The 14040-nt window shown below is 33.6% G+C and overlaps 1 protein-coding gene across 5 annotated transcripts in view; it reads left to right on the top strand.

The window, feature by feature from the left end:
• Positions 1–14040, top strand: part of MON2 (MON2 homolog, regulator of endosome-to-Golgi trafficking) — a 111131-nt gene that overhangs the window by 48876 nt on the left and 48215 nt on the right. For all 5 annotated transcript variants that reach the window (XM_059184755.1, XM_059184754.1, XM_059184753.1 and 2 more), the window contains 8 exons: positions 4913–5145; positions 6837–6918; positions 8294–8478; positions 9730–9842; positions 10920–11024; positions 11733–11813; positions 11892–11965; positions 12051–12141. In XM_059184755.1, coding sequence (XP_059040738.1) covers positions 4913–5145; positions 6837–6918; positions 8294–8478; positions 9730–9842; positions 10920–11024; positions 11733–11813; positions 11892–11965; positions 12051–12141 — 964 coding nt within the window. The remainder of the gene's footprint in view (positions 1–4912; positions 5146–6836; positions 6919–8293; positions 8479–9729; positions 9843–10919; positions 11025–11732; positions 11814–11891; positions 11966–12050; positions 12142–14040) is intronic.

Below are 14040 nucleotides of genomic sequence, written 5' to 3'. Positions count from 1 at the left end.
AATGAGAGTAGTGTTATATCTACCTTTCAGGATTTTGTAGGTGAGAAAATTTATTTTAACTGTAGCTAATTACGTTTTTAGAGTTTAACACACAGTACTTATAGTTTAATTAACTTAAGGTGTTTAATGGAGTCCATATGTGTTATTTTTATTGTCATTAAGCCAATTCAGTTTAAGAAATACATATTTGGCAGTATATTGTTGATTTTTCTTAAGTTAGAGTGAACTACAGTGCTATAGAGATAAATAAATAAAGATCAGTCCTACATAGATTTAACACTACTGCTGTTGCTGTTAGGCAATCAAGTAATACATTTTGAATGCTTGACATGTGTAATTAAAACACTATTCCGATGACAGTAAATCAGAATTAAAGTGTGAAGCAGAGTCTCTGACTAGCTTGTTTGTTATTTTTTGTTTGTTTAAATTTGAGTATAGTTTACACACATGACATAAGTTTCAGGTATACAGTACAACATAGTAATTTGACAAGTTTATACATTATGTTGTGTTCACCACAAGTGCAGCTGCCGTCTGTCCTTTTACATCACTGTTACAATATCATTGACTATGTTCCTTATGCTGTGCCTTTTATTCTCATCACTTACTCGTTCCATAACTGGAGGCCTGTGTTTCCCTCTCCTCTTCACCCATGTGCCTAACTCCCACTCTCTGACTAGTTTAAATGATAAATTTATATGGTATGTCAATCTTCATAGTATAATCATGGTATGTGCAGCTTTATTTTGCACCAAATTATGAAAGTATAGAATCATAGAGGACTGAAATACTTAACTAAAATTCATTGTTATTCTTAGTCATTTAAAAGAAATTAAAGTTACCTAGTCTCATATAAGTTTTGCTTGCTACAAAGGCTAGTGACTCAAGTATACTAGATGATCAGATTTAAAAGAAGTCAGATTTCTAGCACTGAAGGAAACAGTAAACTCGTTTATTTCCCTACCTCATTTTATAAATTAAAAAAACCCCAATATTAAAACTAGTTATCCTCAATGAGCTTACATTTTAGTGAGTGATATAGTCAATAAAGGTTCAAATAAACATACAGTACCACCTTAGGTAGTAGTTAATTTTTTGAAGAAAAAAAAATTAAGGGGATGGAGAGCGACCAGGGTAAAGATGGGGATAGAAACGATCTCTGCGGAAAGATTGAGCAAATACATAATAAAGGGAGAGAGTGAAGATGTATGCTTGAGGAAGAAAAATTAAAACAAATGAATGGGAGTAAATACTTGGCAAAGTTGTATGAATTACTTTTTTATTGGTGGAAGTTTGAAACCAATTATTTATTGATAATTTAATCCTTATCAATTAAGAGAGTTGGATTTAAACTAGTTCAGCTACTAAATACTATGATTTTGAGTACAGTACGTTATTTCACTTGAAGACAAAGTTAGGACTAAATTTTTAAAGGAACAAAAATAATGGTTTGGGGTTTTTTTTTTAGTGCTATAAACACTGAGATTATTCACCTCTGGAATCAAAAATAGCCAGGAAATAGTGGAATTTCTTTTACACATGAATTAGTATGTTTGAACCCTCCCTGGTGAATTGGTATCTTTTATTCATTATTCGTTGTGAGATTCAGTATAAAGTATTCTCACTATTTTCTCTGAAGGCATACATGTAAATTTTGATGTAAATTCTGTTCTTCTGTTAACTTTTTGTGTATATAATCATTTGAAAACTTAAGTCATATACAGACAAAAGTAGTTTTAACATAAATATTGCTGACATATTCTTTCTGATTAATTACACTATGACTCCTTTCAGAGTTAGGCTGGTGACAATTTTGCAACTTTACCTTAAATTTTAAAATATTTAAATAAATGAGTTACATTTTATCTAAAACTGGAATTTATATACTAGTTCTAATAAAATAGCACTGAAATACTGAGATAAGAAAGCGTGAGCTTTGTTTTAGGTTGTGGTATTTATAAAAATCAGCATAAATCACCTTTTTTTCTTTACTAGCATTTAAGGTCTTTACCATAGAATGGGGATTAGAGTTTGGGATATTTAAGATTATTTTCTTTGTTTCAGATGCATTTTCTCAGTAGATCATTTCTTCATTGAGAATAGAGATTTGTCTGAAAAAAATGCTTAGCACTCACAGGCTTAGTGTGTGGCTCTAAAAGTCTCATTTGCTTGGCAATGATTAAACCCATAAACTTTACCTCTTTGTTTGAGCTTAGATCTCTTGATCAGTAATATAAATATATCTTTACTGATTCTCTAAATTTTAAAATCCTCAGAGCTCACATTCTAGGGGTTAAATTGATAGGCTTTAGAGTGAGACTTGGGTTAAGAACTGTTGATGGATAACTGTGTCACCTTAGTCCTTAGTTGTATCATCTGTATCTTTTAGGGGTTTGTGAAAAGTTAAACAAGACAACATATATCAAAAAGCCCCTAGAGTCCCAGGCCAAGAGTTATTGTGCAACAAATGGTAGCTGTTTGTAGGTGTTGTTATTGTTTATTCTGAGTTTTGCATTTCTTTACAAATTACCTACCTCCAGTCTTGATTATGATTCAGCAACTTTTAGAATTTGAGGCTGGAAGTCTTTTATTAACTTATTGTAATCTTTAGTGATTTCAATTTTTTTTTTTGAGATGTAATCCACATACCATAAAATTCGCCCTTTACATTATACATTTTATGGTTTTACTGTATTCAAAAGCTATGTAACAGTAACCATCTTGAATTCCAGGACTTTTTCATCATCCCAGAAAGAAACCCATATTCATTCTCTAGTCTCTCTTTCCCATTCCCCTAGCAACCACTAATCTGTTTTGCATTTCTACTGATTTCCCTATTCTGGATCTTTCATATAAATGTAATCACACAATAAATACTCTTTTATTCAGTCTTCTTTCAGCATGTTTTGAAGGTTCACCTGTATTGTAGGATATATCAGTACTTCATTTCTTTTTATGGCTAAATAATATTCAGATTTATGAATGTACTGTATTTTGTTTATCCATCCACTGATGGGTATATTTGGACTGCTTCCACTTTTTGGTTTTTAGAGATAACGCTGCTGTGTACAACTTTTTGCTTAGACATATGTTTTCATTTCTCATAGATGTATATACCTAGGAGTAGAATTACTGAGTCACATATTACTGTGTTTAACTTTTTGAATAACTGCCAAACTATTTTCCCAATTGACTCTATCATTTTATATTCCCACCAACAATATATAGGGGTTCAGATTTCTCCACATCCTCAGCAGCACTTGTTACTGTCTTTTGATTATTGTTACAGTCTTCTGATTTTAGCCATCCTAGTGGACATTAAATGTTACCTTACCATATTTTCAGTTTGCATTTCTCTAAATACCAGTGACATTGAATATCTATCTCATTCACATACTTTTTGGCCATTTATATATCATCATGGGAGAAATGTCTTTTCAGATCCTTTGCTCCTTTTTTTAATTGGGTTGTCTTTTTATTATTTAGTATATATTCTGGATCTTTAGCCCCTTATCAGATACATGATTTGCAAAAATTTTCTATTCTGTGGATTATCTTTCATTTTCTTAATAATGGCCTTTAAAGCACAATAGTTTTTAATATTGATGAACTCAGTTTATTTGTTTTTTCCTTTGTTGCTTGTTCTTTTGGTATCCTGTCTAACAAATCATTACCTAATGTGAGGTCATGAATACTCTAATTCTAAGAGTATTAGTTTTAGCCCCTATATTTAGGTCATTGATTAATTTTGAGTTAATTTTTGTATATGGTACCAGGTAAAGATCTACCATCAATCATTTACATATGAATATTCAGTTGTTCCAGTACTACCAGTTCTTTTTCCATTGAATTATTGCGACAGATTTAAATTTTAAGGAATTTAAAACCATAATTTCTTATTTGCTGTGATTTAAGACAAAAGATTTATTACCTTTCTTTTTGAAAGCTTGTTCTAACTATGGAGTAGAAAATGCTCTATAATTTGACTTTGGGGGACCTGGGTGGCTCAGTCGTTAAGTGTCTGCCTTTGGCTCAGGTCATGATCCCGGGGTCCTGGGATCAAGCCCCACATCCGGCTCCCTGCTCCATGAGAAGCCTGCTTCTCCCTCTTCAACTCCCCCTGCTTGTGTTCCCTCTCTCGCTGTGTCTCTCTCTGTCAAATAAATAAAAATAAAAAATCATTAAAAATATTTTGACTTGGGGCACCTGGGTGGCTCAGTGGGTCAAAGCCTCTGCCTTTGGCTCAGGTCATGATCCCGGGGTCCTGGGATTGAGCCCTGCATCGGGCTCTCTGCTCAGCGGGGAGCCTGCTTCCTCCTCTCTCTCTCTGCTTGCCTCTCTGCTTACTTGTGATCTCTCTCTCTCTCAAATAAATAAATAAAATTTTAAAAAAAATTTTTTTTTTTACTTTGACATATTGATGCTCTGAGTATTATTCTTACTCTGTTGGTAGATTGTGTCTGAGATGATAGCTAAGCTGGATATCTCACAGTAATACTTTCTCATTGTGAAAATATCTTCCTGTTTATAAGATTGATTTGGTTTTGTAGTACCTTATTTTGAAAGCACCTGAATTAGTTTGAGAAGTTTTATAATCCATTTAATCTTACTCTATTTTATATGTAAGACTTAATTTCTCGAATTAAATTTCTTTAATTAAAATACTGGCACATTGAGGGGGAGGGGCAAAAAGTAAATTGATAAAATAATTAGTTATGGCAGTGGTCAGGCCTTAATTATTCTAATCACTTTCTTAGAATACTGAGAAAGGATCCCTCCAAATGAAACACTCATTAATTCTATTCATGTTTTCTATTCTGTTGCTCTTACTTTCTATGGACTACAAACACTTGTATATATATTTTCATCATCATGGCTTTTAATTAATGTTCTGATTTTTTCTTAATTTCAGCCTGGAGATGTTGGACAAAGTTGAGCCCCCAACTATACCAGAAGGTTATGCTATGTCTGTGGCATTCCATTGTTTGCTTGACCTTGTACGTGGAATTACTAGTATGATTGAAGGAGAGTTAGGAGAGGTTGAAACAGAATGTCAGACTACTACTGAAGCAGCTTCTTCACCAACACAATCATCAGAACAGCAAGAATTACAGTCAACATCAGACCAGATGGATAAAGAAAAAGGTATATTGATATCTGTATTTTTAATTTTTATTTTGAAATAATTTGAATTTACAGAAAAGTTGCAGAAATACTCAAGTTCCCAAACATCCCTTCACTCTGATTTCCCAGTTGTTAACACTACCCTATTTGTGTTATTGTTCTGTTTATGTATGTCACTATACTTTTCTGCTGAACTATTTGAGAATAAGTTGCAGACATGATATCCTTAATATTTTCGTGTTTTCTTAAAAATAAGGACAGTTTCCTAATAAAACTACAGTATAGTCCCATCATAAATTTAGCATCAGCCCAGTATTATCTTATCCCAGACCTCATTCAAATTTTGCCAGTTGCCCCAGTAATATCTTTGGTGTTTTGGGATCACATGTTGAATTTAGTTCCATGTTGCTATACTATCCTTTAATCTAGAAACTTCATTAGATTTTTCTTGTCTTATATGATCTTGACATTTTTGAAGAGTAGTCAAAACAGGCTAGTCAGTTTAGGTTTGTCTTTTTTTCCCTTATAATTAGATTCAATTTACTAATTTTTGCTAGGGCTACCACAGAAATACTGCTATGTTAAACCTAGTCTATAAACACAGCAAGAGCATACAGTTATCAGTATGTCTCATTATTGGTAATGTTAACTTTTATCATTTGGTTAACATGATGTCTGGCTGGTTTCTTTGGTGTAAGATTAATTATGAACTTTTTGTGGAGAAATATTTTGAGGCTTCTGTAAAAGAGAGCTTTCCCTTTTCACCCATTTATTTAGTTTTTTAATTTACTCATTTATATTAGTATGGATTCTTAGATTTCTATTTTATTTGAAAGGTTACAGTGTGATGTGATTATAAATTATTTGGTTTAACACTCAGATTGTCCCTGATAATGGCCAGTGGGACCCCTTTCAAACTGGCCACTGTGTCCTTTTATCATTTTCTGAGCACAATTCACTATCTGACACAATATAACGTTCTAAGCTCATCTTGGATCTTTCTTGCCAAGCCCAGGAATCAGTTATTTTTCTAAGGAGCCCTTGCTCTTTTTAGTTTAGTATTTAGAAATGAACACATGGGCACTACTGTGCTTCTTACTACTTGAAAAGGAAATACACACACACACACCTCTTTACATTTTTAAAAAATGTTTGTCTAAAAATGCCTAACAGGTTTCTTCCAGTTCTGGTTTAATACCACAAGGCTTATTTTTTTATCTTTCCATGTTTTCAATTACCTTTTCCAGAAGTGAGACACGTGGTCCCAGTTTATTCACTGGATTTACTCATTTGCTCGATGCCCAGTGTATAGAAATCAGTCTCCTGGCTGAATAGCTTGTTAACACTGCCTTTCTTTGAGCTGGTCATGGTCACAGAGGCTGGAAATTTGGCCCAGTGAAGGGAAGGGAATAGGAATTGGTATTACACACACACACACACACACCCCAGTTAACTTGTGTACTGAAAGATCCTACCATTGATATTTTAAAACAACTTAGTTTAAAGACTTCTTGAATTCTGAAATTGGTGTGGTTTTTAAGTTTTCATTTTTTCAAATGTATTTTAACTATTAGAACTTTAGTATTTAACAATCAAGTTGGTAGAATATGTAATTTATTGCCAAATGACTAGGGTGGTTTTAGAATGATATATTGTCAAATACTCTGCTATCTATAATGATCACGAAGTGTTGTATGTTTTTGTCCTTTAAGTTAGTAGAGCTGTTTGGGAAGAAATGGTAAATGCCTGCTGGTGTGGTTTACTTGCTGCTCTCTCACTCCTCCTTGATGCCAGGTATTCAGTCTTTATAATTTTTTTTATTGCATGTGGCAGTTAATAAGAAATAAACATTAAAATAGATACTTAAATTGGTCCTTAAATTGTTTTTTAATATTAATTTTTCTTATCTTTTTCATAGTTTTATATATATTGAACATTATTATTATTTTTTTTAATCAACATATAATGTATTATTTGCTTCAGGGGTACAGGTCTGTGAATCAGCAGTTTTACACAATTCACAGCACTCACCATGACACATAACCCTCCCCAATATGCATAACCCGGCTACCCTATCAATTCTCCTCCACCCCGCCTCAGCAACCCTCAGTTTGTTTCCTGAAATTAAGAGTCTCTTATGGTTTTTCTCCCTCCGCGTTCCCATCTTGTTTCATTTTTTCCCCTCCCTGCCCCCCACAGCCCCCCGCCCTGCCTCTCAAATTCCTCATATCAGAGAGATAGAACATTATTCTTTTTGGCCACCTCCCTCTCCTTCATCCTATTCTTGCCCTGCTCCCCCGCAGAATAGTTGTCATGATGTTTTAATGGAAAATACAGTCCTAAAATTACAGAGTGCCTTTGTCACTTCAAGCCTTTCTACTACTTTTGCAGTGATGATAATTATCAGTTACTTTGATTTTTTTTTTTTCCCATAATGACAGGATTTGCAGATTTTAAAATGCTTGATATTTTGGGGAACCTGGGTGGCTCAGTCAGTTAAACATCTGCCCTTGGCTCAGGTCATGATCTCTAGGTGTTGGGATGGAGCCCTGCATTAGACTTCCTGCTCAGCAGGGTGTCTGCTTCTCCCTCTGCCCTTCCCCATGGCTGGCTCATCTTTCTCTCTCTCAAATACATAAATAAATAAAAATCTTTAAAAAAAAATGCTTGATGGGGGCGCCTGGGTGGCTCAGTGGTTAAGCTGCTGCCTTTGGCTCAGGTCATGATCTCAGGGTCCTGGGATCGAGTCCCGCATCGGGCTCTCTGCTCAGCAGGGAGCCTGCTTCCTCCTCTCTCTCTCTCTCTCTCTGCCTGCCTCTCTGCCTACTTGTGATTTCTCTCTGTCAAATAAATAAATAAAATCTTTAAAAAAAAAAAAAAAAAAAAAAAAAAAAAAAAAAAAAAAAAATGCTTGATGTTTTAGGTTAAATCTTTTGAGTATGTGACCATTTTCTTCAATAATGATATATGTATTATATACTGCTTTTACCCAGTTCAGATTTTCAGGCATTATGTTCATTAGTTAAAATTCCTTCTTAAGTAAATTGATGTTCATAATACTTTTGTATAGATTTTCTTAAAACTTACTGAATACCTAATTCCATGTCATATCTGCAGTATTATTAAACATAAATGAATCCTGTTAAATAAAATACTTTTATCTTTTCAGCACAGATGAAGCTGCCACTGAGAATATTTTAAAAGCTGAATTGACTATGGCTGCGCTTTGTGGAAGATTGGGCCTTGTAACTTCAAGAGATGCCTTTATAACTGCAATATGCAAAGGTTCCTTGCCTCCCCATTATGCTCTTACAGTACTGAATACCACCACTGCAGCCACACTTTCCAACAAATGTAAGACTTTAGCTTATTCACAGTTTTTTCCATCTAGTGGAGTGACATGGTATAGAGAAAATATTATAGAAATTCTGAGTTCAGGCCTCTGCTGTTTCATTCACTGACTCTGACCTTGGTGAGAAGTTATGATGTGGAGCTTCAGTTATTTCCATCTCTTCAAAACAATGGGGGTGCAGGGAGAATAATACAATTTTAATACAATTTTAAACATTTTATTTTGTATTTAAAATTGTATTAAATTGTATTTTAAAAATACAATTAAAAATTGGCCTTAATTTTAATTAGAAAAGATTACTGGGAATGCATTTTAAAATACTTAATGTGTCCTAATTCTGTTTTGCTTGTGAAGAAGTCTGCCAAAGTTTTACAATTTTAAAAAGCTATATAGAGGGCGCCTGGGTGGCTCAGTGAGTTGAGCCGCTGCCTTCGGCTCAGGTCATGATCTCGGGGTCCTGGGATCGAGTCCCGCATCGGGCTCTCTGCTCAGCAGGGAGCCTGCTTCCCTCTCTCTCTCTGGCTGCCTCTCTCTCCGTCTACTTGTGATCTCTCTCTGTCAAATAAATAAAATAAAATCTTAAAAAAAAAACAAAAAAGATAGATAACTCTTAAAAAAAATAAAAATAAAATAAAAATAAAAAGCTATATAGAAAATTACTTAAAATTTGTTTAACTTATCTTGGTTTTTGTAACACCTGAGTTTTTAAAAGGTTTGTATATAGGTAACTACATAAGTGTCATAGTTGCACTTAGTTTAATAAAATTAATGCTTTAAAGTATATCATTACTGGAGCACCTGGGTGGCTCAGATGGTTAATGTCTGCCTTTGACTTGGGTTGTGATCTCGGGGTCCTGGGATTGAGCCCTGTGTTGGCTTCCTGTTCAGTGGGGAGTCTGCTTCTCGCTCTCCCTCTACCTGCCTCCCTCCCCCTGCAACTGTTATGCACTCTCTCTCTCTCTCAAATGAATAAAACAGTGAAATGGGGTACCTGGGTGGCTCAGTTGTTAAGCATCTGCCTTCGGCTCTGATCATGATCCCAGGGTCCTGGGATAGAGTCCCACGTCAGGCTCCCTGCTCAGCGGGAAGCCTCCTCCCTCTCCCACTCCCCTTGCTTGTGTTCCCTCTCTCTGACAAATAAATTTTTTAAAAAATCTATAAAAAACAAAACAAAACAAAGTAAAATATAACATTACTTTGAATGTTGTATGAGAAGTTTATCTTAATTATTTAAGCTTTCCTTTGTGTTCTAGCATATTCCATTCAGGGTCAAAGTGTTATGATGATAAGTCCATCAAGTGAATCTCATCAACAAGTTGTGGCAGTGGGTCAGCCTCTGGCTGTCCAGCCTCAAGGAACAGTAATGGTAAATATTTTTCTTATCTTGGTTACCAACTAACTATCCAGCACACCTTTTGTACCTTTCTTTTTATGTTTGCCAAATTTTATCATTATAGTTACTTACTTTTATTTACCTGGATGATTGATACCTTCAGAAGACATTAGCAGTTGGCATTATCATAGCAGTTGTGATAACACAACTTTTTTTTCTCCTAAAAAGTAATTCATTTCAATCATCTTTTTAATAGTAACCGTCACAGAAAATTAGCTCCAGCCAAGGATCATGCCTATAATATATATCTTACAGGTATATTCTGAAATAATGTAATTAGGATAAAAGTAGTTTACATGGTTTCCTTCTAATATAGAACAACTCTGGGGCATTTGAGTTCTACAAAATGTTAATTCAAAGGAATCAGAAAAAAAGGAAAGTGTAAAACCATGATCTGCCATTTCTTCTTGTGGTACTCTTAAAACATAGTATTTTCCAGTGAAGACCATAGTAAGGACCAAATTAAAAGAAATATATTCTCCATGATGATGATAATGATGATGATGGCAGCTGATATTTATTGAATTTTGTTTTATCTGATTTAATACCCTCAGCTCTTTTCTTTCTAAAGAAATGAAATGATAGGTAGAGAGGTTAATTTAACTAAGGTTATGGTAGTTCCATAACATGAACTCAGCCAGTATTAATCCAGGCCAATGTCAAACTGTCCTTTATGCAGTCTTTCTTAATATTTGTTTACAGATTGATTTTCAGAATAATAATGTAGACCAATATGATATGATTCCTGTTTATCTATACCTCTTTAAATACTTCTGTTTTAAAGTAAAATCTGTAAGCTTTTATAGTATTTGTTAAAACTCCTTACTTGACCTTCTCCATCTGGAATCTCTTATGAGACATTCTAATACATATATATATATGATGACACAACTTTTAAGCAAATTAATTTGTTCTTTAAAATCCATCCAAACCCATTTTCTTATTAATATTTTTGGTTTTTTATTTCAAAAAATATTTGAATATGATAATGCTGCTTTACAAGAATGTACAACAGTATTTACAAATATATCTTTTAAAAAATATATATAGCTCACTTCCAAAAATATCCAGTGTATGAGGACTTTACTTAACTTGGCACACTGCCATGGAGCTGTTCTTGGAACATCATGGCAACTTGTCTTGGCAACTCTACAGGTATGTTGTAGGCTCTGGGTCAGAGGTCAGTGTTGTTTTTATAGCTGAGTGCTAACAAATGAAGCAATACCTTCTGGTGCTTTGAGCAGGCCTAAAGACTAGGCAGTAAGTTTGAAGAAGAAAAAGTTAGAAAGGAATAAAGATGTGGCTTCTATTGTACAAAGTGATGGAATTCTTCTCTCAATGGCCTAAGTTCTATATCCTATGCTTGGTGTCAGAAGTATTTTATATGAATAGTAATTACTAACTTAAATTTAGTTATTGGGGGTGCCTGGGTGGCTCAGTCAGTTAAGCAGCTGCCTTCAGTTCAGGTCATGATCTCAGAGTCCTGGGATTGAGTCCTGAATTGGGCTCCCTGCTCAGCGGGGAGTCTGCTTCTCCCTCTCCCTCTCTCTGCCACTCCCTCTGCTTGTGCTCTCTGTCTGTCTTTGTCAAATAAATAAAATCTTTAAAAACAAATTTAGTTATTGGAAACTTACTAATTTTAGCTCAGCGGGGAGTCTGCTTCTCCCTCTCCCTCTCTCTGCCACTCCCTCTGCTTGTGCTCTCTGTCTGTCTTTGTCAAATAAATAAAATCTTTAAAAACAAATTTAGTTATTGGAAACTTACTAATTTTAGTTATTACTACTGATTTTTTAAAAATTTCAGTTACTAGAATTTTTATAATTTTTATAAATTTCTTTATTTTTTTTTCCTTTAATTTTACAGCATCTTGTGTGGATTCTGGGATTAAAGCCTAGTAGTGGTGGTGCCTTGAAACCTGGGAGAGCTGTAGAAGGACCCAGTACAGTAAGCTCTAGTTGGTTTTACTCAATTTGTGCTTCCTGAAATGTTCATATGTTACATTTAATTGTGTTCTTCTCTTAGGTTCTAACAACAGCAGTGATGACAGATTTACCAGTGATTTCCAATATACTTTCAAGATTGTTTGAAAGCTCACAGTAAGAATCAGTTTTTAAAATTGATAGAAATATTATTAGTGTATATTTTAGATCAGAATGTTTTATTTCTTCATTTTCATTATAGGTATCTTGATGACGTATCATTGCATCATTTAATAAATGCACTTTGCTCCTTATCCCTAGAAGCAATGGATATGGCCTATGGAAATAATAAGGTGTGATATTCTATCTTTCTGTTTTAAATATGGTACATTATTGAGTTAAATAAGGAGTACACTCATTATGATCTTAGTATTTTAGTAATGGGACTAATGCTTATCTTGCAGGCTCTCTCAATTCTCTTGAGTATTTACCATTTATGGTGGTTATTTGTTGAAGGGGGAGTGAAGAGGACTATCCGGTTTGTGATTTGCCTAATATATATTAATAATTTTAAACTGTTTCTGTTTCTCTTGGGTACTGAGTATTTTATGAAACATTTTGATAAAGAATAAAGGCAGTATCACATTTATAAATGAGTTCCATAAAATGTCATAATAATATTTGTAATTATAATTTATGATTGGGGCAATACAAGATTTAAATCCAGCAATATATATATGTCTCAGTTTCTCTTGCCTTCGTTGGGATGGAAAATAAGGAGCTAATCATTTCTTTCTAAAGGTAATGATTCTCCCTACCTTGAAAATTAATTTTTTGCTTTGCTCATTAACTGAATGAATAGAACAGTACTTTTGAATATTGACATTCAAGAATATTTCTTTCTGTACTCAAAATATAATTTCTATTATACTTAGAAAGCACAGGAATATATGGATTTATTTATATTTTAGAAATTATTTAAAATAAAATACTTTCTGTGTTTTAAAATAAGTATAGTGTGACCATTTACAAATAAATAAAGATACCCAGAACATGATTAAAAAGCAGAGGATGCAGCTTTATAACTTGTTTAACATATACCTGTAAGATCCAAAATTATATTGTCTGCCTAGACCTAAAGTATAATTCTTTATACTGTGGCTTTTCATCTGTAAGACTGATGTAAAGATGAACCACACTAAGGTTTCATTAGGGAGAAGTTTTGTATACTATAGCACATAGCTAGAGAATTACATAAGCCTGTAGGTGTTTGAAAATGTGCATTATAGTTGACTCCAAATTAAGGCAAGAGCAATACAAAATATAATGAAGTAATCAATTTCTTGATACCTTTAATAATCCTGTATCTTTAAGATTAACTCTTAACACACAAATATATTTTTAATAGAGTACCTGAAGGAACTCTGAGCAAGTTTCTGTGGTAATGTCTTGAGAATTTACATATTCACTCAGTAACCATACTATGTTTACTCTATGTACATGATACTCTTCTAGGAAATACAAAGGAAATACAAGATTTTTTACTTTCAAATAGCATGTAAACTACTTGGCTCATGGTTAAGTGGTAGTTGAAGTGGTATAAGAGTTAAAGTTACAGATCTGTGAGACTTATTTTCTGAATCCTTAGTGTCCTCTTATGGAAGATGTTTTTACTGCATATTTTGACTAAAAGAACTAAGATTAATCAAGATGAATGAATTTGTGATTGGAGTTGGGTATTGAAGGAATGGCAAAATTTAGAAAAGGGCAATATTGTGGAAATCAAAAAAGAAATGTTACAAGACATCAAGAAGAATGAAGATTGAGAAGAAATAGGAAATTTGATTATTATTAGTTTATAGTTAACCTAGAAAAATATAATTTAAAGAGAGTGGTAGGAGCAGATGTGATATTTCAGGGAGGCTTAGAGGGAGCAGTTGTTGAAAACATGGATACACTGGAATGGGCATTATATTCCTGAGAATGTGTTCTTATTTCTCTATTATATGATTTGATTTTGTAAAGAGAAGTGGTAAATGAGGAACAGAAATAAAAGTTTATAAAAATAATTCAAGTATAATAAATTTTTAAATGGAAGCATAAAACAGTATATTATTCACTTGTACTTTTTTTTTTTAAAGATTTTATTTATTTATTTGACAGACAGAGATTACAAGTAGGCAGAGAGGCAGGCAGAGAGAGGAGGAAGCAGGCTCTCTGCTCAGCAGAGAGCCCGATGCAGGGCTTGATCC

Source organism: Mustela lutreola, chromosome 8 (genome assembly GCF_030435805.1).
Source record: "Mustela lutreola isolate mMusLut2 chromosome 8, mMusLut2.pri, whole genome shotgun sequence".
NCBI lineage: Eukaryota > Metazoa > Chordata > Mammalia > Carnivora > Mustelidae > Mustela > Mustela lutreola.
This window is presented reverse-complemented; position numbering and strand designations above follow the sequence as displayed.